General features: G+C 51.4%; 1 protein-coding gene across 1 annotated transcript in view; it reads right to left on the reverse strand.

Moving 5' to 3' along the window:
* The window catches only part of LGR6 (leucine rich repeat containing G protein-coupled receptor 6), a 215,234-nt gene extending 188,999 nt beyond the window's left edge, over positions 1–26,235 (reverse strand). The window contains exon 1 of the mRNA XM_038380210.2: positions 25,672–26,235. Within this exon, the coding sequence (XP_038236138.1) occupies positions 25,672–25,892 (221 nt within the window). The 5' untranslated portion in view covers positions 25,893–26,235. The remainder of the gene's footprint in view (positions 1–25,671) is intronic.
* Positions 26,236–26,948: the final 713 nt, after the last annotated feature.

The raw sequence follows: 26,948 nt of genomic DNA on the forward strand, positions 1-26,948 counted from the left end.
CCTAATATCCAACCTAGACCTCCCCCACTGCAACTTGAGACCACGGCTCCTCGTTCTGTCAAGATGGATGTGATCCACAGTAACCAGATTAGGCATCATGGACAGAGGCTGCTGCTTTTGCTGCTTGGAAAAAAGGCAGTGAAACCCCACAGAACGAAACAACCTGTTCCCTTGCAAATATCTCTGGGGTTGTTAAACTGAAGACAACTTGGGCACGAGAAACAGCCTTGTCCCTAAACAGAGCAGCCTGCACATTCTTGGAGGAAACACCAGCAGCTTCAGTTCTGAAAAAGCCATCGGAATGCGAGGGCTGCATGCATCAGTAACAATGAATTGTTCTATTGTGCCTGGTAATGGGGGAGGTTCATTAATTACAGGGTATTTTCAAGCTAGGGGGTTTATTCTGGCAATGGGTGAACTTTAAGGGGGGCGGCAGAGGTTCCCCAGTGCCCTCTCAAATCTGGAAGTTATGCAAACCTTTTCTCCTGAATTATAGGCCAAATCCTGAGGACCTAACACAGGTTTGTTTATTCAGTCCTGACAGAAGCCCGTGGGAGGATGACCCAATGGCTGGGGGTCGGAGTCTGCCCACCTTGCTCACGTTAAAGAGTGGAGTAAGGTGGGGGCAGAGCCAGGGCCTCTTGTGTCCAGCATGAGGCAAAGACCCAAGTGAAAGCCCGTGAGAAAGACAAATGAAGGCATCAGTGCCCAGGCAGCAGGGTCACACTGATACATCGGCCATGGCCTGTTCAGTACCAGCCCCCACGCGTCCCACTGAACAGAGAGCAGACACAGATCTGTGCTGCCAAGAGCTTTGCTCCAGGTCCCGAGAGGAGCAATGCAGAGCTGCACCTCCCCACGAGCAGCTGGGGAAGGGACCGTGACTTGGGCAGCCCATTCTGCTCCCCAGGGGAGCAGTGATGTGCCCTGTCCATATATTGGTGCACATGACTCGGTCCCGCTGCCGGCTCAGCTCCGCACAGGCACAGGGGAAGATGGGCAGCTCACCCTTTCGCGGTGCCATGACCGTCTGAGCTGGGGCTGCAGGGCTCCCTAGTCATCCTCCCTGCCTGCCCCACACCATCGATTTAGGGGCACGAGAGATGCCCGCCCCAATCCCAAATGCTAAGTGGATGGGGCCTGCAGGTGCTCGGAGATGGGGGAGGCTTCTTGGGACCCTCACAGCTGATCCTGCTCCAGAGTCTCGCAGCTCCTACTGTTCTCTCCTCTCACACCTCATGGGAGGGGAGGGGGCGGATGCTGCTCCAGGTGGGGACACAGATGGGGCAGAGCCCCCCACAGCCAGTCCTGCCCACACAAGCCACAGCCTCAGGGCCTGTCAAGCCTGCTGCAGTTCCTCCCTCCCCGCTCTCTGCCTGATGCCACCCAGCACCCACTTCTCCAGGAAAATGGGCCATGGAGGATGGGACACATTTGAGAATCAGGCAACCCTTCTGATGACTAGCTTTGTGCCCACAGTGCCCAGAGCATTGCCTCTCCCACTCAGAGAAGCTGCAGCAACACAAGGAACAAATACAGTCCCAAGATACCACCAGGTGAGATCCCCAATACTGTCAGGGTCTGGCCTAGCCAGAAACCCTAGTGCCTGGCTCAGATGGCAGAGAACCATACTGGGGATGCAGGAGAGTCATTGATTCAGGGCCAGAAGGAACCATTGTGATCCTCCAGTCTGACCTCCTGCATGGCACGAGCCCTGGAACCTCCCCAAGGTAACTCCCAGAGCAGATCTTTTAGAAAAAAAAAAAAAATCTTGATTTACAAATTGCCAGCAATGGAGAGTCCACCACAACCTTCACTCAGTTGTTCCAGGGGTTAATGACTCTCACTATTAATAATGTACACCTTATTGCTAGTCTCTATTTGTCTAGCTTCAACTTCCAGCCATTGGGTCGTGTTAGACCTTCCTCTGTTAGACTGAAGAGCCCATTATTAACTATTTGGGGGTTGGGGGGGGTTGGAGCCAAGGACAAGAAAAACACTTTTATTCAAACAAAACTATTAAATAACCTGTACACAAAAGTTCAGTCTCTTTCCCTGAAAGAAATGAGGACCCAAGAGCCAGGTCCCCAGACTAACGCTGCTGCTCCTATTTACTGTCCTAGAGCAGCCCATTGCAAGTAACCCCGTTTCCAAAGTGGGGGAGTGATCCTATGGCCCAGCCTGCATCCAGGGCTCTCCCTGGAAGAGAGCGGGACAGTGAGTCGGAAACAGCTGGCACTTCACTCCCACTGAGCAACAGCTAAAAAGATCCTGATGCCAGTAGCAAGGTGTAAAGGAGTCCCGTATTTCCCGCATCTTTGCCCTGGGGTAAGTATGTAGAGACTGTGATCAAGTCACCCTTTAGCCTTCTCTTTGTGAAGCTAAACCAGTGGAGCTCCTCAATAAGGCACTGCAAGAATCTGGCTAGAGGCTGAGGGGCCATGGGGAGGCACAGAAAGGACTGTGGGGTGTGCTGAGTTTACTGAGAACTCCCTGCACTCTCTCCCCAGAAGCAGCCCCTCTCAGCCCAGTCTCAGGCCGGGGGTTGGAAACCCCCAGGGTTCTGTTGGCCAAGAGGCGGCACGCGGGGGGAGATAAAATGCTGGATTCACATCTCCCCGGTGCGAGAAGATCTCTTGGGTCGTCCATCCCAACGGTCTGAGCTCAGCAGGAAGGACTCTCTGCTATTTGATGCATCCCTATATCTTATCTCACCTCAGCCACAGCTGCCTCGCTTGGTAAACAGCTCCCTTGTCTGCCAGAGCTGACAGCCAGTCGGCTCTGCACTCCCAGAAGGCCCAATTCCCAGCCGCCTTGGGCTCTGACCTGCTGCAGGGGGGTTTATCTGGAGGACGCTCTCGGCTCCATTCCTCCAGCGAGCAACACCCGTGCCAGGCCTCTCTCATAGCTCCAGAATGCAGAAGCTTTGCCAAGCTCCTCTGGGGAGGGGTTGTTCGAAGGCCTGGTCACTGGCTCGCCCTCGGGGGAGAGAGATGTGCCCCGCCCAGCTTCACGGTCCTCTCTTTCTCCTCTTTCAGTGCTGCTATCGCCCCAGCATCTCTCGGCCAGTACCAGGGGGTTCTGCCTGGTTCTCTGTCTGTGAGCACTTCTAGCCAAGGGCGTCTCTATGCAAGGCCAATATTGCTGAGGAGCAAGGGCAAAACTGACGCCCCGCCGCTGGTACATTGCTCACGCTACATGTGGGTGCAAGCACTGGTCAGTGTGTATGTGTCCCCCTCTGCACCTGATCAGCAGCAGCTATGAACCTGTCCCCGGCACAGCTAGAGAGCCCGATTCCAGCTGTAGTGGCTCACGCCTTTCATTCTGGAGGTTCCCCTGTTCAATTCGTGGTGTCGGCCAACATGGCGGCCGACATACATGCATCTCGTGGGGAGATGTGGGGGAGGGCCATGTACCAGAGCTGCCATGAGTCTCCCCAGTACACATGCTGACCTTGCATTGATACTAGTGGGAGCCTATCGAGAGCAGAACAGCCCCCACCCCTGACCCCCGCCACTATTGTAACCTCCGGAGGACAGGAGTGTGCAAAGCACTCAGCATTGGCCTAAATCTGAGCCCGCTGGAGTCAGGAAGAGTTTTACCATTGAAAGGAGCTAGGGTTGCCAACTTTCTAATGGTACAAAACTGAACACCCTGCCCCGCCCCTGCCCTGAGGCCCCGCCCCCAGTCGCTCCATTCCCCTCTCCCTCCGTCACTTGCTCTCCCCCACCCTCACCTACTTTCACCAGGCTGGGCTGGGGGTTGGGGTGCGGGAGGGGGCTGAGGGCTCCTGCTGGGGGTGTGGGCTCTGGGGTGGAGTTGGGGATGAGGGATTTGGGATACAGTAGGGGGCTCCAGGCTGGGGCCAAGGGGCTCGGAGTGTGGGAGGGGGTGTGGGCTCCGCCCAGAGTCATGGGCTCTGGGGTGGGGCTGAGAATGAAGGGTTTGGGGTACAGGAGGGGGTTGGGGGTGCAGGGTCCAGTAGCACTTACCAAAACTCGAGCACTGCCCCAGGGTCATTTTAACACCACTGAAATGTGTCCACCTCTGGGGTGAAACACGGCAGCTGCTTAAAAGCTCACAGCAACATCACATGGTTATTTAGGACAAGAAGCTTCAGGGGTTTGCTTGCCAAGGTGAACAAATCTGGCACAACACACTTTCTGCTCCCACCTCCCACTCTCCCCTTGTTCGGCCTGTCTTTATGAAGCCCAGATCCACATTCTGCCCTGCTTGCCTGTGATAGCCCCACTGAGCAGTTCTGGGGCCTGATCCAAAGCTCACAAAAGTCAATGAAAAGACTCCTGCTGATTTCACTGGGCTGTGGATTGGGCCCCGCAAATTGGATGCACGAAACTTGGTGAAATGAGAGAGAGGCTTAAATCCCAACCATCCCAAAAAGGACGGTCCGAACTGGGAGCTGGGTGAAACCTGACGCTTCACACTGCCTGCGACGTCTGATTAAATCCACCCGGTGCTGTGCGAACTGCTGGGTGTGGGGCCTGTTTTCACTTAAGTCCCCCAGCGCTAATGAGATCTGAAGGCAGAACAGGGCCAGGGAAATGAAGAACGACTGAGTGGCAAAGGCTTTGTAGTGCCACATGCCCTGCTGATCCTCTGTCGAGCAAACTGAAGCTAATTAGCATCTTCCCTGGCGCATAGGGCGCCAGGTGGCTGGGGCTGGGGAAGGAATGTGTTCGGAGACGTGACTCAGCATGACAGACTCGGGGTTCTGGATCCAACCCAGCCAGCAAAGCACTGACACATGGAAAGGAGGTGTCCACAGATCACACTAGCCACCACCGCGCACTGGGAGCTGATGTTCAGTTCCACCATGTCTCCGAAGTCCTTTCCGGAGTCACTGTCTCTTGAACTTCACATTGGGGTGGCTCACCCCTCACAGTGATATCCTGCTCGGCTACAGATTGCATGGCAGCTCCACAGTCCAGATCCCCAGTGGGATTTAGGCACCTAACTCCCACTGGTTTCTCTTTGAGGATTTGGGCCCAGGGGCTTGTAGACACAAGGAAATTGACGAGCAGAGCTATTCAACAGTGGTCACTTTTATTCCGGAACAGTGTCCACGTGGGGGAGTTATTCCAGAATAGCTATGCTGGTCAATTTCCCCTGTGTAGACAAGGCCTTAGCAGTTGCTTGAATTTCCCCAAGAGGGTTTCATATTCCAGGACCTTTTGGTATGTATGTTCAACCCCAATCCACATATTATAGGCCGATAAGAATTTCTGCACGTACCTAGCACCTTTCATCCAAGGATCTAAGTCAAAATTACAGCCCCAAACATTCCAATATAGTACAGCCCCATCATTCCCGGGCTGCTCAAGCATCCAGACATCAAAGGGAATGTGGATTTCCCCTCCAGTCCAGCTGCACTGCCCAGCCGTGCTTCAGACGCAGCCAGGACGCTACAAAGGTGGTGGCGGCAGGCCGGCCAGAGGGATAGGAACTGGCTGCAAGGCAGTGTCCACCCACCCATGAAACACCTGCGGCTGGCTCATGTTAGCTGGCTCTGGCTCGAGCTGCAGGACTGTAACACTGTGGCAGAGATTTGGGGCTTGGGCTGGCAGCCAGGCTCTGGGAACCTGCATGGAGGGAGGGTCCCAGGGCCCGGACTTCAGCCCAAGACCAAACATCTACATGGCAATTTTGCTGCCTGAGCCCCGCGAGCCTGCTGGTCTGAGCCAGCAGTGGGTGTCCCATTGCTGTGTAGACATACCCCACAGCCAGGGCAAAAAGAGCCAGTGTGAATCCTTGCCCTCCCGAACCTGGCCACTTTCCAGTCTCTTTCTGGCACGTTAAAGCTACGCAGGGATGCTCCCAGCTTTGTGTATGGACAATGGAAAACGAGGAGCAGGGAGCGCTACGAAAGAACAGACAGACAAGTGCGGGGAGACCCTCTGGAACCTGTTGCAACCCTGTCAGAACCCACGATTCACAGGTGGGGCTGCGAAACCTCACACTGATGTTCAGACCCCGCCTGGCTAAGCACCAGGTTGATGCCTGAAGAGTTGAAATAAGATCTGAGACCTCCTAGCTTGTTTCACAAGAGTCAGGGTTCGACCGCCCCCTCTGCTGCCCTGGCCAAGCTCCAGTCTAACTATAGTCCATGGGACCTTTCAGCAGTATAAAGGGTCCCCATTGACTTTCCTCACCGAAGCAGAGAGACATTGCTTTTCCACAAAGCTTCTGGCTTCCAGCCCCAAAGTGGCTGCATTTCCCTGGAGGGTGTAATGACTTCCTCTGGCCTGTAAGGGTCTATAGGGGTAACAATATAAGGCTGTTACCTCTCTTCTTCCTAGCAGGTATATATTACTCCCAAATTGGTTGTTAAGACAGTTTCAAAAAAGATGTTTTAAATTAAGGAGCCCAGATCTAGGGATGAAAAGCACTATATGAGTGTTCATAGCTCACCTACAGCACGTTTCATCAGCAGCAGATCTCAAAGCACTTCGCAAAGGAGGACAGTATCATTATCTTTATTTTACAGGTAGGGAAGCTGAGGCACAGAGAGGGATGCTCTGTGGGAAGGAGGCTATAGAAAGAGAAACACTATGAATGGCAATAGCATGTTAGCCTAACCCGTGTGCAGAGAATTACTGGTATGGATTTTACTCCAACTGATGTCATACTCTATAGCTCGTGTTGTGGCATGTTCTCATCCCCCCGTCAATAAATCAAGACCTCCAGCTTTCATGTTTTTGTCACTAATAAACCCTGAATTGTATGAGACATGAAAGAGGAACAATGCACTCGCCCAGCAGTAGCTGGGAGACACATCCTCCAGCAGGACTGGGCATGCAAAGACATCTACGGAACTGGGAATAGCTCCGCCAGCTTCACAATTAGAGCTGGTTGAAAACCAGAAATGTGCATCCAGTGGAAAATGCCCAGATTTTGAACTATTCCATCCCAAATCGGGGCATACATTTGGGATCTTGGAATTGTTTGTGGTTTGAGATCAGCTGATGAAAAGTACTGCATAGGAGTTATTCACTGTTATAGAGCACTTTTCATCCATAGAGCTCATGCCTGCTACAAAAATATTTCTTAAGACCTTATGGAAACATAAGAACATAGGATGGCAAGGGACTTCCTGGGTCCCTGAGTTCAGTCCCCGCTATCACAGGCAATCTCATCATATCATCCCATTCATAAACTTATCAAGCTCCACCTTAAGACCAGTTCGCTGGTTTGCCCCCACTACACCTACTCGGAGTCTGTTCCCAAACCTGCCTCCTCTGATGGTTAGAAACCTTCTAATTTCCAGCCTAAATCTGCTCATGGCTACTTTATCCCCATTTGTTCTTAACAGACTCATTGACTTTAAGGTCAGAACAGAAGGGACCATCGTGATCATCTAGTCTGACCTCCTGCATGTCATAGACCACAGAACCTCCCCCACCCGCTCCTCTAATAGGCCCAAAACCTCTGGCTGAATTACTGACGCCTTTAAAGACTTCAAGTTACAGAGAATCCACCATTGACTCTAGTTCAAAGCAGCAAGTGACTCAGGCCCTACGCTGCAGAGGAAGACAAAAAAACCCAAACACCTGGGGCTCTGCCAATCTGACCCAGGGGAAAAATCCCTCCTCACCCCAAATCTGGTGATCAGCTAGACCCTCAGCATGTGGGCAAGACCCACCAGCCAGACACCTGGGAAAGAATCCTCTGGAGTAACTCAGAGCCTTTCCCATCTGGTGTCCCATCACCAGCCGTTGGGGATACTTGCTACTAGCTGTCATGGATGTGCCAGATGCCACTGTAGGCCATCTCATCACACCATCCCCTCCATAAACTTATCAAGAACAGTCTTGAAACATTGCCCTTTAGCCTGCCCAGTTCTCCTCCCTCCCTGATGTTTCATTTCACAGTGTATATTAGGTTCAGTTTTGACAACCCCGATTCATTCCCCTTGTGTATGCAGCCCAGCGTGGCCTGGCACTTCATCTCAGCTGAGCAAGGTGTTGCAAAGTGAACCCCTATTAAACACTAGCTCTGAATAGTGTGAGCTCTTAGCAGACTTTCCCCACCGCACACACCAACCTCTTCCCCCCCAGGAGATATTTCCTTTCTTGTTCTCTCCCTTTGCAGCGGGCACAGCCCTGACCAGGCGGTGCTGCGCCCGCGGCTCACCTTCCCTTTGAAGGAGGGGAATGTCAGTTAGCTGCCGTGGGGGGGACATTCTTTGCTGGAAACTATTCGGTCTCCCTGGGGTCTCTTTGTAGTGGGACCCGCGGCTGCTCTCATGGAGAGACGGCACGTTCCGGGAGCGGCTCCTAACCTTACAGGTGTGTCTGACTCACTCGTCTCCCAGGGGGTGGGGGTGGGGGTGGAGGGGGCCTGCTTTTCATTTCAAAATCCCTCTGCTCTTCAAGGAGAGTTTAGGCAGCTACAGGAAAGATTCTGAACAAGGAGAAAGGGGGGAAGAACAGGGGGAGACTTGGAAACACTCCTCAGGAAACCTGCTTCTCTGGGCAAGGAGCCCAAAGAGAGTTGGCTCTGTAAGAGCCCAGCCCGCACTTGGAAAATGGCTGACAGACCCAGGTCCCTGCTCTGCTCAGTGGGTTTGGCCCCCGGGACAGGCAGAGCCTTTGCTGACCGCGCTTTGGCGCCTTGCTGGAATTCAGCGTCAAGCCTCCCGGCCTGGTGTTTACCAGCGATGGGCGCTGCTACCTGCTGTGCCAGCTCAGGTGGACCTGCAGAGGGGAGCCCACGGTGTCCTGAAGCCACGTTCTAAGGACATACAAACACACACATGCAGACACTGCCTGGGGGAGACCGGCCCCGAGCCCTGCTCCTTCTCCTCTCCTGCTTGAGCCAACAGAGGACCGTGTTGGTGGGAGCAGGTCCTGTGTCCCTTCTGCGTCCAGCCACCAGAGGGACAACTCACTGGCCTGCTCCCCACTCCTGACCCATCTCCTGTCCAAACCAAAACCTCAACCAGCTTCTCTGACATCTCCTCATGAGTGTCCAGCCCTCAGCCTAAGCTCATCCTGGCCAAATCAGAGCTCTTCATCTTTCCCCTCTCCCTCCTTTCTGAGTCACCCTGGCACCTGGGCATGGTCTTTGACTCGGTCCCCTTGCTAGATCCTCACATCCAGGCTACGTGGAAATCCTCCCGCCTTTCCTCTCTGCCCAGCCAGCTCCGATCACCTCACATCTCGACCCCTGCGCCCTCCTCTTCTCCAGCCGGAACAAATCCCTCCACAAGGCACTTGCATCCATTCGAAATGCCACACCAGAGATCAGCGCCCTGGTTGGGTGCTTTGGCTACATCACCACATCACCACTTATTGTGTATCCCTCCGCCAGCTCCCCACCCCGTCCCCCTTCCCTGCCACATCAAACGCCAGCTGTTCGTCTTTACTTTTAAGGCTCATCCCAACCTATTGCCTCATGACTGGTTCTCTCATGACTGCTGGAGAGATGCCCACTCCTGCTGCCACTCTGCCAATGGTGCCAACCTCCAGCGCCCACTGGGAAAACTGTCCAAGAAGCACCTTCGTGCTCTTTCCCCTGGTGCCCTGCAGGGGGGATCACCCCATAAACCTCCACCAAGCACCTCCTGCCTCTTCACACTCTCCTTTGCTGGGATGCAGACAAAGCTCTTGACAATGGGGCGGCAGCTGCTGTGCCCAGATCGCTGCTCAGAGTGGCCCCGCTGTACCTGGTGCCTGCCCCGGTATGTTGGAATTGCTCACTGGCCATTGTCTTGTACCTCCACTGTGAGCTCTCAATGGCAGAAACTGCCTCTTTGCTGCATGTGGGTGCGTACAGCACCTATCGTGACGGGGCCCCAATCCCCAACTCTGTGGCCGCAATACTGCTAATAAGGGCAATGGGCCCAAGGAGTGTTTTTCACATGATGACACAGGGCTGGGGCCCCGTCAAGCTCCCCATTGGCCCTGGGTGCCAAGAGAGAGAAAGGGGCTCCCGCCATCCTATTCCCCCCCAGGAAGGGTTGAGGCAGCAGGTGGGGGGATGGTTTTGCTCCAGCCTCAGCTGTTGAGTGTCTCCCGCTCCCTGACTCAGGCAGGTGCAGCAGGGGAGATGCATGCGCAGGCCGCCCTCTGGCACCCTGGCTTCTGCCAAAATCAAAGAGCTTTTCAAAGCAAACCCTGAACTCCTTTAATCGCCAGGAAGAGCCCCTCCCGTGAAGATCTAAGGGCTTTGAGCTCAGGGTTTTCATTGCCCTGGGCAGATTTATGAGCTGCTTCTGCAAGGAGGAAAGGGAAGGAGGGAGGGAGAGGGAAGCTGCCATGCACTGCTTACCCTGGGAGGAGGGAGCAGGACAAGCTGGCAGGCAGGAGAGAAGAGCCAGGGCTGCAGGAAGGTGGAAATCCAAACCCACCACGCACAGTGCTGTTGAGAGCAAGCGGCCCTTGGGAAGCATCCCAGCTGCAGCTGTAAGTTCTCCACTCAGACCTGACCCCTGGTCCATCAGTGCGAGCTTCAAAACCTCCGAGCCCAGGTCGACTGCTTCCCCCACAGGCTCAGAGCCCGAGCTCCCGCCTGAGCCGCAAGCCCCACAAACTCACATCTGTCAAGCCAGCCTTGGATGCTCGCTGCTGCAGGCTGTATCGCCATATGCCAGGATGGATGCAAATGCATGTGGGATATAATTTTTTTTAAAGAGAAAAGCACAGATAATCCAGTTGTTCCTATGACCATATTGAGGGGCTAGTACTAAGCAGAACTGTGCAAATAACCAATTTTTTGGTTTGGTGGCTGAACTGAAAAATGAAAAAAAATGTTTTGGGTTGATCCAAAGCAAAAAAATTCCATCTTTTTGGGTGCACTGAAACATCAAAACAAGCTTCATTTGAGTCGACCAAAATGTTTCAATTGACACAAACCAAAATGTTTCATTCTGAGGTTTCTTAATTTGTTTTTAACTAAAATCAAGAACGTATTGTCTTCCCGAAACACAAGTCAGAAATAAAATTCTTGTTTCTCCAACCGAAACAAATGGCCAAAATCCACCCGAACTCGCAAATTGTTTCAGTTGGCCCAAACCTTCATTTTTCTGTGAAAAAAGGTTTCACGTGAAACATATCTCCCCACACTGGTACTATGCTCATTTTAGAGAATCATAGAATCATAGAATCATAGAATATCAGGGTTGGAAGGGACCCCAGAAGGTCATCTAGTCCAAACCCCCTGCTCAAAGCAGGACCAAGTCCCAGTTAAATCATCCTAGCCAGGGCTTTGTCAAGCCTGACCTTAAAAACCTCTAAGGAAGGAGATTCTACCACCTCCCTAGGTAACGCATTCCAGTGTTTCACCACCCTCTTAGTGAAAAAGTTTTTCCTAATATCCAATCTAAACCTCCCCCATTGCAACTTGAGACCATTAACCGAGGTGCAGAGCTTGTTCAGAGTCACATCCAAGAGTCAATTGCAGAACCCAGATCTCTCAACTGCTACACCTTTGCTCTAATCAATATACCACGCTGTCTTCCAGACTTCACTGCATTTTCTCTACACTGGCCCACTTGCTGTCAGGGAACTCTCGTCATGAACAATGGCACAGTACAGGTTGAGCTACTGGAGGTTGGCATGCGTTATTGCACAGTGTGCTCCACCCAAATGGTCCTGCATAGGCCCCTGCATCCAGATTTTTCATCATGGCCCATGGTGGAGTTTCTTGTTTCTTCTGCGAAGCCAGAATGTGGGCTGGCAGTAGTAGGGAAGTTCCTATGCCTGTCTAGCTCAGAAGATAAGTCCCTATTCCCAATGTTAGCACTACCAGTAGAATGGCTGCCAAGGTATAAGTGCAGAAATTCCCAGCTGTCCATTGCACAAAGAAAGTAACGCACAGTGTTTCTTATCACTTGTATTGATCTCCTGGGAAGGACGGAATCCATGCCATGGAATGCCAAAGTTAAGCCCTGTGCTACTTCAGCTAAACAGCTCTCTCTCCAAACTAGGAGCACTTGGAGCCTGGTAGCCTCCTACATGGTCCAACCACTGGAGGGACACAAAGACCCACTAGGCCAGTGTGTTACAGTGTGACGCAGAAAGGGTGAAGCATCCTTCAGGATAAATGACTCAAATTCAACCTTTAAAAACATGGGTAGATAATGTTTGCAGTTTTGTGTATTTACATACATATTAGAGGGGTAGCCATGTTAGTCTGGATATGTAAAAGCGGCAAAGAGTCCCGTGGCTGATAGACTAACAGACCTATTGGAGCATAAGCTTTCGTGGGTGAATACCTATTTCATCAGATGCATGTAGTGGAAATTTTCCAGAGGCAGGTATAGCTATGCAAGCAAGAATCAGGCTAGGGATAACGAGGTTAGTTCAATCAGGGAGGATAAGGCCCTCTTCTAGCAGTTGAGGTGTGAACACCAAGGGAGGAGAAACTGCTTTTGTAGTTGGCTAGCCATTCACAGTCTTTGTTTAATCCTGAGCTGATGGTGTCAAATTTGCAAATGAACTGAAGTTCAGCAGGTTCTCTTTGAAGTCTGGTCCTGTAGTTTTTTTGCTGCAGGATGGCTATCTTTAAATCTGCTCTTGTGTGTCCAGGGAGATTGAAGTGTTCTCCTACAGGTTTTCGTATATTGCCATTCCTAATATCTGATTTGTGTCCATTTATCCTTTTACGTAGGGACTGTCCAGTTTGGCCGATGAACATAGCAGAGGGGCATTGCTGGCACATGATGGCGTATATTACATTGGTGGACGTGCAGGTGAATGAACCGGTGATTGTGTGGCTGATCTGGTTAGGTCTTGTGATGGTGTCACTGGTGTAGATATGTGGGCAGAGTTGGTATCAAGGTTTGTTGCATGGATTGGTTCCTGAGTTAGAGTTACTATGGTGCGGTGTGTCATTGCTGGTGAGAATATGCTTCAGATTGGTGGGTTGTCTGTGGGCGAGGACTGGCCTGCCTCCCAAGGCCTGTGAAAGTGAGGGATCGTTGTCCAGGATGGGTTGTAGATCACTGATGATGCGTTGGAGAGGTTTTAGCTGAGGACTGAATGTGATGGCCAATGGAGTTCTGTTGGTTTCTTTCTTGGGCTTGTCTTGCAGCAGGAGGCTTCTGGGTACACATCTGGCTCTGTTGATCTGTTTCCTTATTTCTTCGTGCAGGTATCATAGTTCTGAGAATGCTTGTTGAAGATCTTTTAGGTTTTGATTTCTGTCTGAGGGGTTGGAGCAAATGCAGTTGTACCTCAGCGCTTGGCTGTAGACAATGGATCGGCTCAGGATTAAACAAAGACTGTGAATGGCTAGCCAATACAAAAGCAGTTTCTCCTCCCTTGGTGTTCACACCTCAACTGCTAGAAGAGGGCCTCATCCTCCCTGATTGAACTAACCTTGTTATCCCTAGCCTGATTCTTGCTTGCATATTTATACTCGCCTCTGGAAATTTCCACTACATGCATCTGACAAAGTAGCTATTCACCCACGAAAGCTTATGCTCCAATAGGTCTGTTAGTCTATAAGGTGCCACAGGACTCTTTTCCGCTTTTACACATTTATTGGTAGTGGTCAACAATGTAACCAAACTGTCCCTATCTATGTTGTATTCTGTTAATTCAGAGATCAAAAGGACATCTTAACATTTAAATGAACTGTAAACATAGGAAATCGCTGTATTCATCTGTCTTTGAAATGTATAGCAAATAATCTGAAAATGGTGGAAAAACAGATAATTGTCTTGTGTTCATCAGTGGAGATAATTACTGGCGATGCTTAGGAAATGGGTCCATTTCAAAGTCCCCATGAGGCCTATTGTTCGTCAAAGGACTCCAAGCTGTCAAAGAAGGCCTGAAACCATATGAAAAATAGCTTGGGTCCTGATCCTGTGATCTCAGATCTGCCTGAGGCTTCATGCTGGGGAAGCCTAAGTCAGAAGGACTGAGATCCCAGCTCTGACTGGATTGCCCTGAAATATAAACATTGGATTATAACCAATGGACTATTTCTGAAAGAACTCTTGGCATCTACAAAGCGCATCATCTCTGCTTTGAATCTGAATCTCAAGATTGTACTTATGTCTGTATGTACACTGATCTTTTAACCATACTCTCTCTCTCTCTCTTTTCTTTTTTAATAAATTTTAATCTAGTTAATAAGAATTGGCTGTAAGCATATTTGGGTAAGATCTGGAATATTCATTAACCCAGGAGGTAATGTGGCTGATCTTTTGGGATTGGTAGAACCTTTTTTATACAATGAATAATATTTTCAGTAATCCTCATCATATTTGACTTGGGTGTCTTGGTGAAGGCCTGAGGCTGGGTTATTTTAAGGCAGTGGTTCTCAAACTTTTGTACTGGTGACCCCTTTCACATAGCAAGCCTCTGAGTGTGACCCCCCCTTATAAATTAAAAACACTTTTTTATATATTTAACACCATTATAAATACTGGAGGCAAAGCGGGGCTTAGGGTGGAAGCTGACAGCTTGCGCCTCTCCCCCAGTGTAATAACCTCACAATCCCCTGAGGGGTCCTGACCCTCAGTTTGAGAACCCCTGCTTTAAGGGAACTGTGTTGTTGACTTCTGGATAACCAGCAAGGTATTATAGAAGCTGTTTTATGCTGTCTTGGTAAATCTAAGTATTGGAATATCCACCAGTTTTGGGGATTGTCTGTCCCATTCTTTGCAGTTCACCCTAATTGAGTGACCTCAGTTGGCTCCCCTTAGGACTCCGGTCATACAGAGTAGTATCCAAACCATGCTAGGTGTTGTATTTATGGAAGATAAGGTCCCTGTCCCAAACAGCTTCCACTCCAGGATAAATGAGAGCTACAACATCTGTGGGAGTGGTAGGATGAGCACACAACAGGGAAGGAAATAAGTGTAGCTGGTTGGGGAATGGGACTTTTATCCCACATTTCAAAATCTTCTTTTATTCCAAATTGGGATGAAATACAAAATCTTGCAATTTACAACGGAACAATTCTGAAATATTTTGTTTCGGAAACATCAAAACAAAAATTGAAACGTTTTATTTCAATAATGTTGAAATATAAAATAATAATCTCTAATATTAAATATAACATATGTATCAATATAATATATTACAATTAATTAAAAGTTTAGGAAAGGGTGTTTTTTTAAAGTGAAAATTAAATGAAATCAGAATGTCAGAATGGAACAGAATGAAACAAGAAAACCAGAACAAAATACTCCTTTTTGAGTCAAACTTTTTTTTTTAAAATCCATTAAAAAAATTCATTGAAATTGACATGTTCTTGCAAAACATTTCAATTTTGACGGAGTTGCATTTTCTGAGGGAAAACTTCTGTCAATTTTTTTGACCACTTCTAGAAATAAGCTCACCCAACTGCTGAATTGTTAAGTTTATGTCTTGCTACAAAAGTCAATTCAGACTTCAATTCGATCATTTTCTTTGAAGAATTGGTGATAGTCCATGTTTCATGGAGACTGATTTCTTGATTGTGCAACTCCTTGGGAAATTCAGCACCTTCCCATCATGCCCCCTGCTAATTCTCCCACATCCTGCCTGATCCATTCAGGGATATCACAAGAAGAGCTGGGCAAAATTTTTCTGACGGCACTTTTCTTCACTGGCTATGCAGATCCAGGTAATCTGAAACACGGTGCGAATTCATGTCAAATTCGCCAAATTGTTTCAGTTGAAAAAAAACATTGTGAAAAATTCAAAACATTTCAATGGTTTGACTCAAAATGACTTTGTTTCAAATTTCACATGCATTTTATTTAGTTAGTTAAAAAGGAAAAACCCCTCAGAAATGAAATGCTAACTTTTGGATTGAACTACATTTTTCATTTGACCTGAATCAATTTTTTAAAAACTTTTTCAATTCCCCAAAGAATTCAATTTCTTTCTCTCCCTCCCCACCCCAAATTTTTCAGTTCAGCCACCAAGTTGCCAAATCAGTTATCCTCATCCCCTACCTGCAGCAATACAACTCACGACTGTGATTGCGGAGGACAGGACAGTGGGACTTCCCCAATTCTCTGGCAGCCAATCAGCACATCCCAGAGTCTTGAGAGCTGCCCTAGACCAAACTCTTAGTTAAATGCCAAGCTGCCAGGAGCTAAGGAATCCTGGCTACTGTATGGCTGATGAGGGAATTACATGAGTCCTAGTGGATAAATAAGACCATTTAGAAGCACATGCCCAGCAGCTGTGGTTTTGGGGTTATTTTTTGGTTTCTCTTACAAGCCCACTTCCCAGACAATAGCAGATCATTAAGAACGAAAACAAATCTATTGGGTTTGGGGTAAGGGAGACAGATTGAGAAATGGAGTACTTGTGGCACCTTAGAGACTAACAAATTTATTAGAGCATAAGCTTTCGTGAGCTACAGCTCACTTCATCGGATGCATTATGAATGAGAAATGACAATGTATTTCTGGTTGGTTTTGGTCTAGGCTCTTCAGGGACTCAAAACAGCTGAAGTTCATTATCAGTTTATTACCAGTCATTGCCTTTGAAGGCAATGCATTGCCGCGCTGCGGGGCTGGGAATGGCAGGCTCAGTTCGGTTTGATTCAACCTGCTTTGACCCGCCGGGGCGCAGATTTCCACAGCTGCCGAGATCCCCCTGGCATTTCCCGATGCTGCTGAGGTCCTTGGGCACCACAGATGGGCAAAGAGCATCTTCCCACGGAGCCGCGCTCCACAGAGCAGCACAAGGCAAGAGGGTCCAGATCCTCAAAGCTATTTAGGTGCCTAAGATGCAAGACTCAGACCAAGGCCCATGTTGTTCCTCTGTGCGCCCAGACAACCTGCCCTTCCCTGTCACTCTTTTGCACAAGGCACAGAGGTTTCTGATCTCCTAGGGTCACTGCTTGGTGATGACAGTTGTTGCTCAGAGGTGTCCAGAGGGCATGGACTGGAGGGTGTCTGTTTTCATGGTCAGTCCAGCCAATAGAGGCGGGGAGACTGATGAGTCATTACAGCCACTCCGATGCCTGGTCTGCAGAGGGCAGGCAGTGGCTGCAGCATATTTGAGTGCTGATTACAGCAGAACAGATTATAGACAAACCTGCTGGCGACTGTTCATTCAAACACACCGGGGAGTGCCAGCTGGAGCATGCTCCTTCCCCTTGCCTCTGTCCTAACATTGGAGCCCACAAGCTGCACGGAAGCTGAAATGCATCTATTTCTAATGCTGAATCCTGCCGTAATGCTTGTAAATTGCACTGTGACAATGAGTAAACACACATTGTCCAATCAGGGAACAGCATCAAGGACGCATGACCTCCGAAACTAACCCGCGCAGCACAAGTTAGGAAGAGTCACAGTGATCTGCAGGCCCGCAGGGTAAATTTACGAATCCATTTCCAATGAAGAATGCTGCGATCTGTCCGTTAACGCGAGAAGAGGCGCTGTCCATGCAATAAGTTACAAGAGGTAAATGATTTGCTCAGCTGTAGTCATTTATCCTAGAACATAAGAACAAAGCAACAAATGTGCCCAGTCTAGTCTGCTATCTAAGTCTCCTGATTTAAGTGGGTGTAGAAGCAGGGCTCATGTGGGGTGCCAAGAATCAAACACCAATTTGGTGACTGAATCAGAAACAGAATCCAGCTGTCCTGACTCCCAGGCCGCTGTCACCAGAGGCCTTCCCTTTAAACTCGTGTAGTAGGAAGCTGAATGTGAATGTGTCCTTCCTAGCAGTAGGCAATAGGACCCCCTAGGACTGAGCCACAAGCAACCCACGTCAGACTCACTTTAATCAATACTGTCTGGAAGACGGTGAGGCTCTGTGGATAATATTGCTAACTGATGCAGCATTTCTACCCACTCAAAGGTAGGGATTTCTTACTACCCCCCACCTTGCACAAATGGGGAGCCAAAAGCACGGCGCCACTGTGGGACTAAGCTAAGGTGACACAGCCGGCAGTGGCAGAGTCTGCACTAGATCCCAGCTCCATGTCTAGTGGCCTACCCACTAGATCCCACCGCTTCTCTTGTAAATTGCCCATTACATCAGAGATCTAGTGTTGGCTCAAGACCCTGGGCTTTAGCTACATGACTCCCACCAAGGTCCCTGCATTTGTGTGCATGCTTGGGTGTGATGCATGGAAAATGCTTTTCTTCTGCGTCAGATTTCATTCCTTTCTTGTCCCAGAGGCCCTATTCTGGGGCTGCGTATGACTTACTCCCACTAGAGTTAAGGGGACTTACTCCTATCCTGCGGGAGGAGAATCCAGGCCCCAGCACTCAAAAACATTCCTTTTATAGCAGCCATACCTCACCCTGCAGCCAGGCTCCCAGCGCAGGTCTCGTTTCCATAGGGAAGGCTGCAGAGTGAGAGATTTATGGATTTGTGGCAGCATGAGCTCAGAAATGGCATTCTCTGACCCACCCGGGGACAGAAGAAAAGCTCACGCACAAAGCCAGCCTTTCAAAGTGTCATATGCCCTCTGGTTTCCTCTGCAGCCTGACCCACTCTCATTTGGATCCGTGGCTCTCCAGTGGAGGTATCATACCTCTGTGCAAACTGGCTGAGCTACACACTGACAGGAAAGACAAAGTGGATTTCCGGTCACTGGGGAAATCCTGCCTTGTCATGACTCACGGCAGCATTTGTGTCGCTATCTAGGGTACTAATCTGGGCCCCATTACAGTAGCATCTGAGGCCCGGATTTACCCTAACATGCTCCTGGGCAGCAAGGCGCTGCTATTACACCCATTGTACAGATGGGCAACTGAAGCCCAGCCAGGCTAAGGCACTAACCAAGGAGACTATTACTCTTCTGGAAATTGAACCCAAGTTTCCAAAAGCCTCGGCAAGTGCCGCCACCACTGGCCCATCCTTGTAGTCACCAAGTGATCCCTGGCCCCTTAGCATGTTAACGGCATGTCTACACTGCAGCGGGCAGTGACTGCAGCATGCAGTGACTCATGCTAGCTCGGGTACCAAGAGCAGTGCAGCTGCAGCAGCATGGCTTGTGCACGCCCACCTGGAGCCCTGGCGCCGTACTTGGGTGGCTAACCCACGCTGCAGCCCCTGCTGCTGTAGCTGGAAAGTTAGCTCATGGCTGTTTGCAAGCACTGTGCTCATGTCCCCGACTTCAGTGTCGACAGCCTCCCAGTGACCGGGGAATCCGCATCAGGCCATTCCCGAGCTCCCGTGGCACATTAGCATGAGCTGGGGCCTGTTTCCATTTTGCTGTGGGAAAACCCTCGGTTATCGGCTCCTTACTAAATGTCAGAGCGCCAGTGATGTGCTTGGGCTGTAATTGCCCCGGGCAGAGGCCAGAACAAGGCCTCGGCACCACTTAAGTCCACAAGCCTATTTACCACTTCTGGGCTTAGGTGATGGCAAGATTGGAAGCAAAGACCATCTTTTTGTTCTGTGTTTGTAAAGCCCCTAGCGCCATGGGGTCCTAGTCCATGGCTCAGGCTCCAAGGTGCTATAGCAATGCAAACAGGAAATACCGATACGCCTTGGGCTGGCCCTCTGGGCAGGGCCGGCTCTCCCCTGGTGCTGCAAGTAGCACAAAGTGAGACACTCCCTTCCCTGCACAGTCTTCACAAGCTGCCCCCAACAGCTTTACCCACCTGTGTTTGGGAGTGGGGTTTGCATTAGGTCCGGAGCCCCATGCCCTTCCTTCTGTGGGGGGCTTTCCCTTCCCCGCAATATTCGGTGCTGCATTTCCCCTTCAGGGAGCAGACAGGCAGCCTCTGCTCAAGCCAGTGCTAATGCAACCTGTTGGTGTGGCTAGAGGCATCCGTGCACCAAATAGCTACTGCTCTCCCCCCCCCCCGTCCTTGTCCCCCCAACTCCCGTAGCGGCTCCACTACAGGAATTCCCGCTACGTGCGAGGTGGGCACTCCTCAATGGTAGTCAAACTAGTCTAGGTCTTCATTTCACCTCTAACAGCTAGTCAGGCCCCAGCAGCTCGGAGCTGGAGTGATTTGCTGTGTGTTAGCAAGAGAGTCGTGGTTTGGCCTGAGTCCTATTTGTTTCCCCTCTAAGTACCATGGGAGCTTCCCACTGCATACACAGCCCGTTCCTGGGAGGACCAGTGAGGAAATGCTTCCCATCCATCAGGGGAACAGTTCTGTGGTGTATTGGAAACTGGTTAAAAATGACAAGCTGTTCTGTGAGATGTGAGGGATTCCCGGTCCTGCTCACAGGCGAGGGAGCGGTGAGGGAAGCTGTGGACTTTGGGTCCACCAAGTCAGTCAGCAGACAGCCCTTGGAAAGAGTCATTTTAAAGCAAGGTGGGGTGAGTTGTGGGACTCGCTCCTCAGGGAGCTGCCTGTTTTGTCTCTCTCTGTTTTCAGGTTCTCATGCGTTATCGGTCTGGATTCTGAGAAATAAAGCAGGGTTATGTTGCAACCCTCCAGCGATAGTGTTCACGTGTTTATCTCTGGGTGCATGGCGTGAGCCTAACAGCCTCTCCTTGCAGACAGGCTGAGGCTGTGTTTCTGTCTCAGCAAGGTCTCGCCAGGCGGCACGTTCACCACGTTTCCTTTCCACAGCCAATGAGAAATCAGCAGGGACAAGTTATTCAGGGAGACTGGAAATCTCGTCTACCTCTGTTTTCCAGCCAGCCCTGCGACGGGGGTTCGGCTCGTGCTGGTGCTACGTACATGATACACGTGGGGCCAGGTCAGGTTGTCATCCTCCTACTTCCCACCCTGAGAACTTTCTTTTCGGGGTGTTGGGAACTGGGGCTCTGATAGGGCCCTGGAGAATGACAGGGCCAGTTGTGACAGGTGGATGCTGGCTGGAGCCTGGATTTCAAGCCCTGCCTTCCCAAGGTTCCTGGGCTGTTTGGATTGGGCCTGCTCGTGTGGCGGTCGCCATCCTGACTGGCCCCCTGGGCGTTGAACTGGGGACCGGCAGAGCTAAACCCCTGAGTGGCTCCAGCTTCAGCTAGAGAGGCAGAATTTCTAGGGGGGGCCTGTAACAGACTCCGTTTCTCTTTGGATCGGCCCAACGGGCAACCTGTTGCACACCCACCAGTGGGTACAGTCGCACGCACAGAGTGAAACTCACCAAGGCCCCACTTAGCTCCTTCTAGAGCCCTAGACAAAGGGGTGAATTTCACCCACAGTGCAGGAGGGGACTGGGGCTACGTGGGCCTCAGCTGCCAATCTGGCTCTGCAGTCCCGTGCCAAATCCCTCCATCCCGTAAAGGTTCAGGGGTACCTGACTGGGTCCAGCTAACCCATGAATTGGGAAAGGGGTTTGTCCTCCCCTCAGAATCCTGCTTCCCATGCCCAAGCGCCCATGGCACCTTCTGGGGTCGGTGCTGCACGGCCGCCTGGCGGGATAAGCTAGGCTCGGTGGGGCAGGGGAAGGTGCTGTACAAAGGCCAGTCCCTTGGGCGGAGCTGCTCCTGAGAGGGGGCCTGGCTTCTTTGCTGGGGTTAGCACCCAGAGCAAAGGGAGCGGGCCCTGAAGGGTGGCCCGCTGCAGCGCAGGGTAGAGGAGAGGAGTTGGGAAAGGTTTCACCACGGAGCCGGAGCAGGGTGATATCTCCGTGCCAAGCCTCTACTCCTGGGCGTAGCGTGTGACGACTGTGTCTCCAGGGGCTTGCACGGCCCCGTGGACTTCACCAGGAGAGCTGGGAGCTGCCCGGAGGCGTTTGGCCAGATGGGGCACATAGCCTTCGTGTCAGGGGCAGGGGCAGGACATCCTCCTCTAATGACTGAACGTAGAGAAACAAGCCACGTCCCGAGTCCCCTCCTCACTGATGGAGGGTACAGGCAGACCAGGCCTCCATGTGGGAATATACCCCGCTGGCCGTATGTTCTGGGCTTTGCCCAACCTGAGCGGCAGTGAGAACTGCCCATCCCTAATCCCAGCCCTGTTGCTGGCCAGTGCTGGGCAGCACGGACGGCTGATGAAAACGGGGAGGAGGGGGAATGCAAGCTCAGGCGAGGTTGCTCCTGGCAGCAGGTTCTGCTTGAGGGATGTGACACGTGTGTCCCCAGCTTTCCCGGCCCGGCTCCCCATGGCCCTGGAAGCAGGAACTGCAGAGCCGTGTGTGGGAGAACCTCAGAGAGCTTTTCCCATGGCGGGGAGAGGGCAGCGACGGTGGCAGCAGGGCTGCTAAATTCCACACCCCTGTTCAGAATCTCTAGGCCAGCTGAGAATTCAGCGGCGAGCTCCCTGCCCCACTCCCCACGGAGACAGCTCAGGCAAGGAGAAGGCTTCTCTTTGGGGGACCCTCAGAGATGCCACTAAAGCCCATGGGGGGCTGGGCTCCATGCTGCACCCAGGGAGCAGTGCTGCGATGGTGGATGTGTGGTGGTGGGTGGTAGGGTGATGGCACTGGGCTGAATGGCTGTCTCAGGCGGCCTGAGTTCAGAGAGGACTTTGGGGGAGATGGGGCAGGCTCTAGCCTGCCACCTGAAGGCCAGCACCAGGGCACTGTGTTTCTCCAGGAACTTGGCGGGGCAGAGACCGAGGTGGACTGGCCCCTCCCAGATCACCAAGAGAGCTTTCCCCTCTGCAGCTGCTTCCACCTGGATCAGCCTCCATCTAGCTGCCTCAGCTATCGGGAAATCAGGCTTTGGCCTTAGCCTTTCTCCCCATCACCCCGCTGCCACCATCCAGGAGCGAGACTTGGCAATCCCCATAGCAGAGATACTGCGAGAGACGGAGCTGTTGAGACGGAGCAGCTAAGAGGACACAGTGGGCTGCCAGCGCTGACTCCCGGGCCCTGCTTTGATCCCCTTCGAGATGAAACATTTTAGGGATGGGGGCAGAACCCCAGACTCGGTGGTCCAGTTTCTCACCCTGCTGTCTGAGACGGAGAGCCTAATCATATGGGGTTATTATAAAAACCCTTAGTGTTGCCCTAGCCCCATTCCTCTAAGACAGTCAAATGCTCTGCAGAGGTGAACATAATTAGTCTCATTATACGGGCAGGGAAACTGAGGCACAAAGCGGCGCAGGCTAAAAGGTCCTAACATTGGGTGTCGAACAGAAAGCACCTGAATCTATGTCTAGCCACTCAAATGAGCCCCCTGAATTTTAGCCCTCAGGGCTCTTCCCAAAGTCCGGACACTTATTTAGGTGCCTCAGTGTGGATTGAAGCCAGAAATGTTCACAAGGGCTCAGCCCCCCCACAGCCAGTGCCAGGTTTTCAAGAGAGCTCAATGTTGCTGAGCAGTTTGGAAAATCTGGCTCCAAGTGTGGGTGCTGAGCCCTGGAAAATCTGGCCCTCAGTTACTTGCAGCAAAGCAAGTTATCCAGTGGCAGAGATGGGAGTAAAACCCAGCCCCCCTAGTCCCTGACTGTAGCCACGAGCCCCGGGCATCTCCCATATTTACATTACAGGGTGTCATGTATTAATTTAAAGGCTAGGCTCCGCAATCTGAAGCCTTTTAATCACGCAGCCAGTTTGCTGGCATTCTCCTGAGTCTCTGAGAGGCAGCACCAAGGGGCCAGACACTCTAGTCCCACACATGATGGGGCCTGCAAGGTAAGTGCTGATAACTCCCCCAGACTGGCTTTGCCAATGGGGTGTTGGGCTCGGGAGGTTACAATGCCCGCACGTTTCCTCCAAACTGCTGTCAATGGCGCCACCCCATGAGCAAAGTGGGCTAATGTTCATACCAGGGAAATCCCCCAGCGAAGGGGTGAAGCAGCTAAAAAGACAATGACACCTTGGGATGGGCAGGATAGAAATTGATCGGCACAGCCGGAAAACAGCAGGACGCCAACTATCACGGGAAAGACTGACCTCATCCAGAAACAGCCTGGTTCTCAGAGGTGCTGAGCCACCTGCCGTGCCTGCGAGGGACACAGCGACTATGACAATCAGGCCTAAAATGTCTTTACAACACCCCACAGGCTGCAATCCTCACCCCACTGCAAACAGCCGTCCCATCGGCACGCCCACTCTGCTAGCGACTGCCCTGCTTGGCAGGGTCCTTGCCCCAGGGACCCTGCACTCCTCTGATTAATGTGGCTAAGGAGTTATGGAGATTCTGACAATCCTATTAGAATAATGTTAGCCACCTACGTGACCCAGGCGGCGGCTAGTGTAAAACGTGCATGGGCTAGCAGAGGCCTGGCAGCACTCTCCCCGCACCCACTGAGGAGGGGACCATGTTCCTACAGAGGTCCTTAGCAGGAGAATGCACAAGTCATGAAATTAATTGAAAGATGGAACGGGTCCCTGATGGGGCTTTACTTTGCCATTGCAATAGCACGGGTCTGCTGTGCTTACAATCCACCGCCCTGGGGACGCATGGGCCAAAGCTGGCGTCCCTCATCCAGCCGTGCTTGTTTGCAGATAGAACCAGAGCTGGCTGCGAGCTGCTTAGGGTGAGATGCTTCTGCTGTAGGAGATACCTGAGGGTGACAGTCATGCTGCAGGGTCCCCACCTAAAGGTACATGCACCTTGCACTAGGCATCTCCTTTGTATTTCCTGCTCACCGCTGAAAAGCATCCATTCTGAATGGGATTCCACACAGCCCTTCCCACCTGGCTGCCAGGGAGAGACAGAGACACTGCAACAGGAGGGCTGAATGCCAACTCTGCCTCGGGCAAAAATGGACTGGGGAGAGGAGATGGCACCCTTCTCTAGCACCTTCCATCCAGGGCTCTCAAAGCACTTCCCAACAGAGGGTCAGTATCATTATCCCCATCTCACAGAGGGGGAAACCGAGGCAGCAACCTGCCTGAGGAAATCAGTGGCAAAGTCTGAAATACAAGCCAGGGCTCCTGCCTCCTTCCTAAGCCTGTTGTTCTAGGCACTAGGCAATACTGCCCCCTGCACTGACCGGGGTGCTCAGCATAACCCGCTGCTGTTTGCCAGCTACACAATATGGTTTTTATGTTGAATACATTTTTCTGGCAGCCCTTCAGCTCTGTCCCTAAATTCAAAAGCCAAGCTCCTTCCCATCCTTGCTGCAGCACAAATTGTGAATACAGCTACAAAGTGTCTTTCCCAGGGAATGCCAAAGCCGACCTGTCTCAGGCAGAGCAGGGCACCGTCCCTGGTGGAGGCACCCAGCTGCCCTTCCAAGCCCTCCCTTGTAGAGCACAGGGAAGTTCTCAAGAGGGCAGGTTAGTCCCAGTCCTCTCCATAACTGGGACGTAACCAGAGTGGAACCACTGGGACCATCCGTGGTGCTAGAAGTCAACCCTGCAAAATCCTCTTTGAACTGAGCCCTGTTGGGTTCCCTGTGGCAACAGGGCTGTGCCAGCGCTTGGAAAATTAAGATCTTTGAACTGAACCACCTGGTGAAACTTTACTATCTGTCTGAAACAGACAATTCCAGCACTGCTGGTGGCCAACCCAAACTGAAAGCCCCCAAACCCATGGGTTATCACAGCCATTGAAATGTTTGACAGAAAGAGCCAGGACAGTTGGCAGTAATTGCTCAGTATAAATACTCCATTATGCTCTCAAACAATCAGAATCTGCCCAGCAAACCAGCTCCTCTGATCCGTTGCAATCAAGAAGCAAAGCATGTATAACATCACAGTATAAACAGCATTATGCAGAGGGGCATAGGGAGGAGGGGGGAGTTGGCTCAGCAGGTCCTGAAATAATAGCTGTCTTTTTGTTTTGTTTCTAATTTGCAAGAGAAATTTTATATCAGCAAAGTGTGGCCCCAAATTCCGAGCCCAAGCAAGCTGCAGCTGATTCTGGGGTGGGGGTGTCTATCCTTGTGCCCCAAGGACAGCACTTGCCCTGCAAAGCAAATGACAGTTTGGTACTTACAGGTAAGCTGTTAAGGGGCTCAGGCTGACAGGGACTTGGGAGAGTCCCAGCTCTGAACAATCCACTGAGAGCATTATGCCATCTTCTTCACAGTGACACTGAGGCGGGCATGCTGGTGCAGCACCTGGGTCCGTGGATGCCGCCTGGAGAGTGGCAGAGAAGGATAGAAAAGTGCACCAGAAGAAGAGCTTGTCCATCTTGGCCACAGCTGCAGCCCTCATGAGCTGGGTGCGGGTGGCTTGCACTGGCTCTGACTGCTCGGACAGAGTCTGACTTCTCAGACCCAGCAGGCACTGGATCCCCTGCACTCCTGAGTGTAGTAAAGATGCAGCCAGTGAAGGGGAGGCATTGTTGAATGATCTTGGTTATTGGGTTTCACAGGCTGGGCAGGGCAGGGGCGTGAGAGCCTCGGAGAGGAGGAGCTAAAGGAACTTTCTGCTCTCTCCCTCTCTCTCCCGGAGAGCTGGCAGGAATTTCATTCAAAGAGAAGAAGAAGAAAAAAAAAACACCCCAACAAATAAAGACCTGTTTGTAGCTCCGGGACCCATGCTTTGTTTTGCAATGTTTTTGTGGGGTAGCAGCGCAGGGGCAAAGAAAGTCGACACCTCCAGGAGAAAGTCATTTAAACGGGTTTGTTCCTGCCCCAACGGCACTTCAAACACTGACCGGTACCCCTGAACCATGCCTTTGGAGGCACATGCGCTGGGGCTGGCTCCCTAAACCCAGCCGTCAGCTGGGAATTCAGGGGTTAACATTCAGGGGGATTAGTCTGAACAAGCCACGCTGCTGCCACCCAAAAACTTCACTGCTATCTACCTATCTTAGGTACTTCTATGGCTCCATCACCTAGAGCACCTCTTTACCCTCCACACCCCTCTGGGAGGCAGCGCAGTGCTAGTGTACAGATGGGAAACTGAGGCACAGGGAGACTAATTAACTTGCCTGAGGGAGGCTGTGACAAAGCAGGCAATTGAATCCAGGTCTCCTGACTCCTAGACTAGTGCCCTTATCACTAGGCCATCCTGCCTCCGCTCCTCCTCTGAGCTCACAGTACCGTGTTTCATGTCAGATGACATCTTTCCTTTGATCAAGGATTGTGCCTTATGGCGATAAACAGACAACACCTGGAGAGTGGAAGTGATACGGTTATTCCTAAATGTAGTGTCGAATGCTACACGCTAAAGGTGAACAAAAGAACTACAACGACCCTCCCCACACACGCACACACACCCCGGAGATCACAGAAGCAAGTGTTGGACTCTTCTATCCACTGTGTT

The sequence above is a fragment of the Dermochelys coriacea genome, chromosome 21 (genome assembly GCF_009764565.3).
Source record: "Dermochelys coriacea isolate rDerCor1 chromosome 21, rDerCor1.pri.v4, whole genome shotgun sequence".
Classification (NCBI taxonomy): Eukaryota; Metazoa; Chordata; order Testudines; family Dermochelyidae; genus Dermochelys; species Dermochelys coriacea.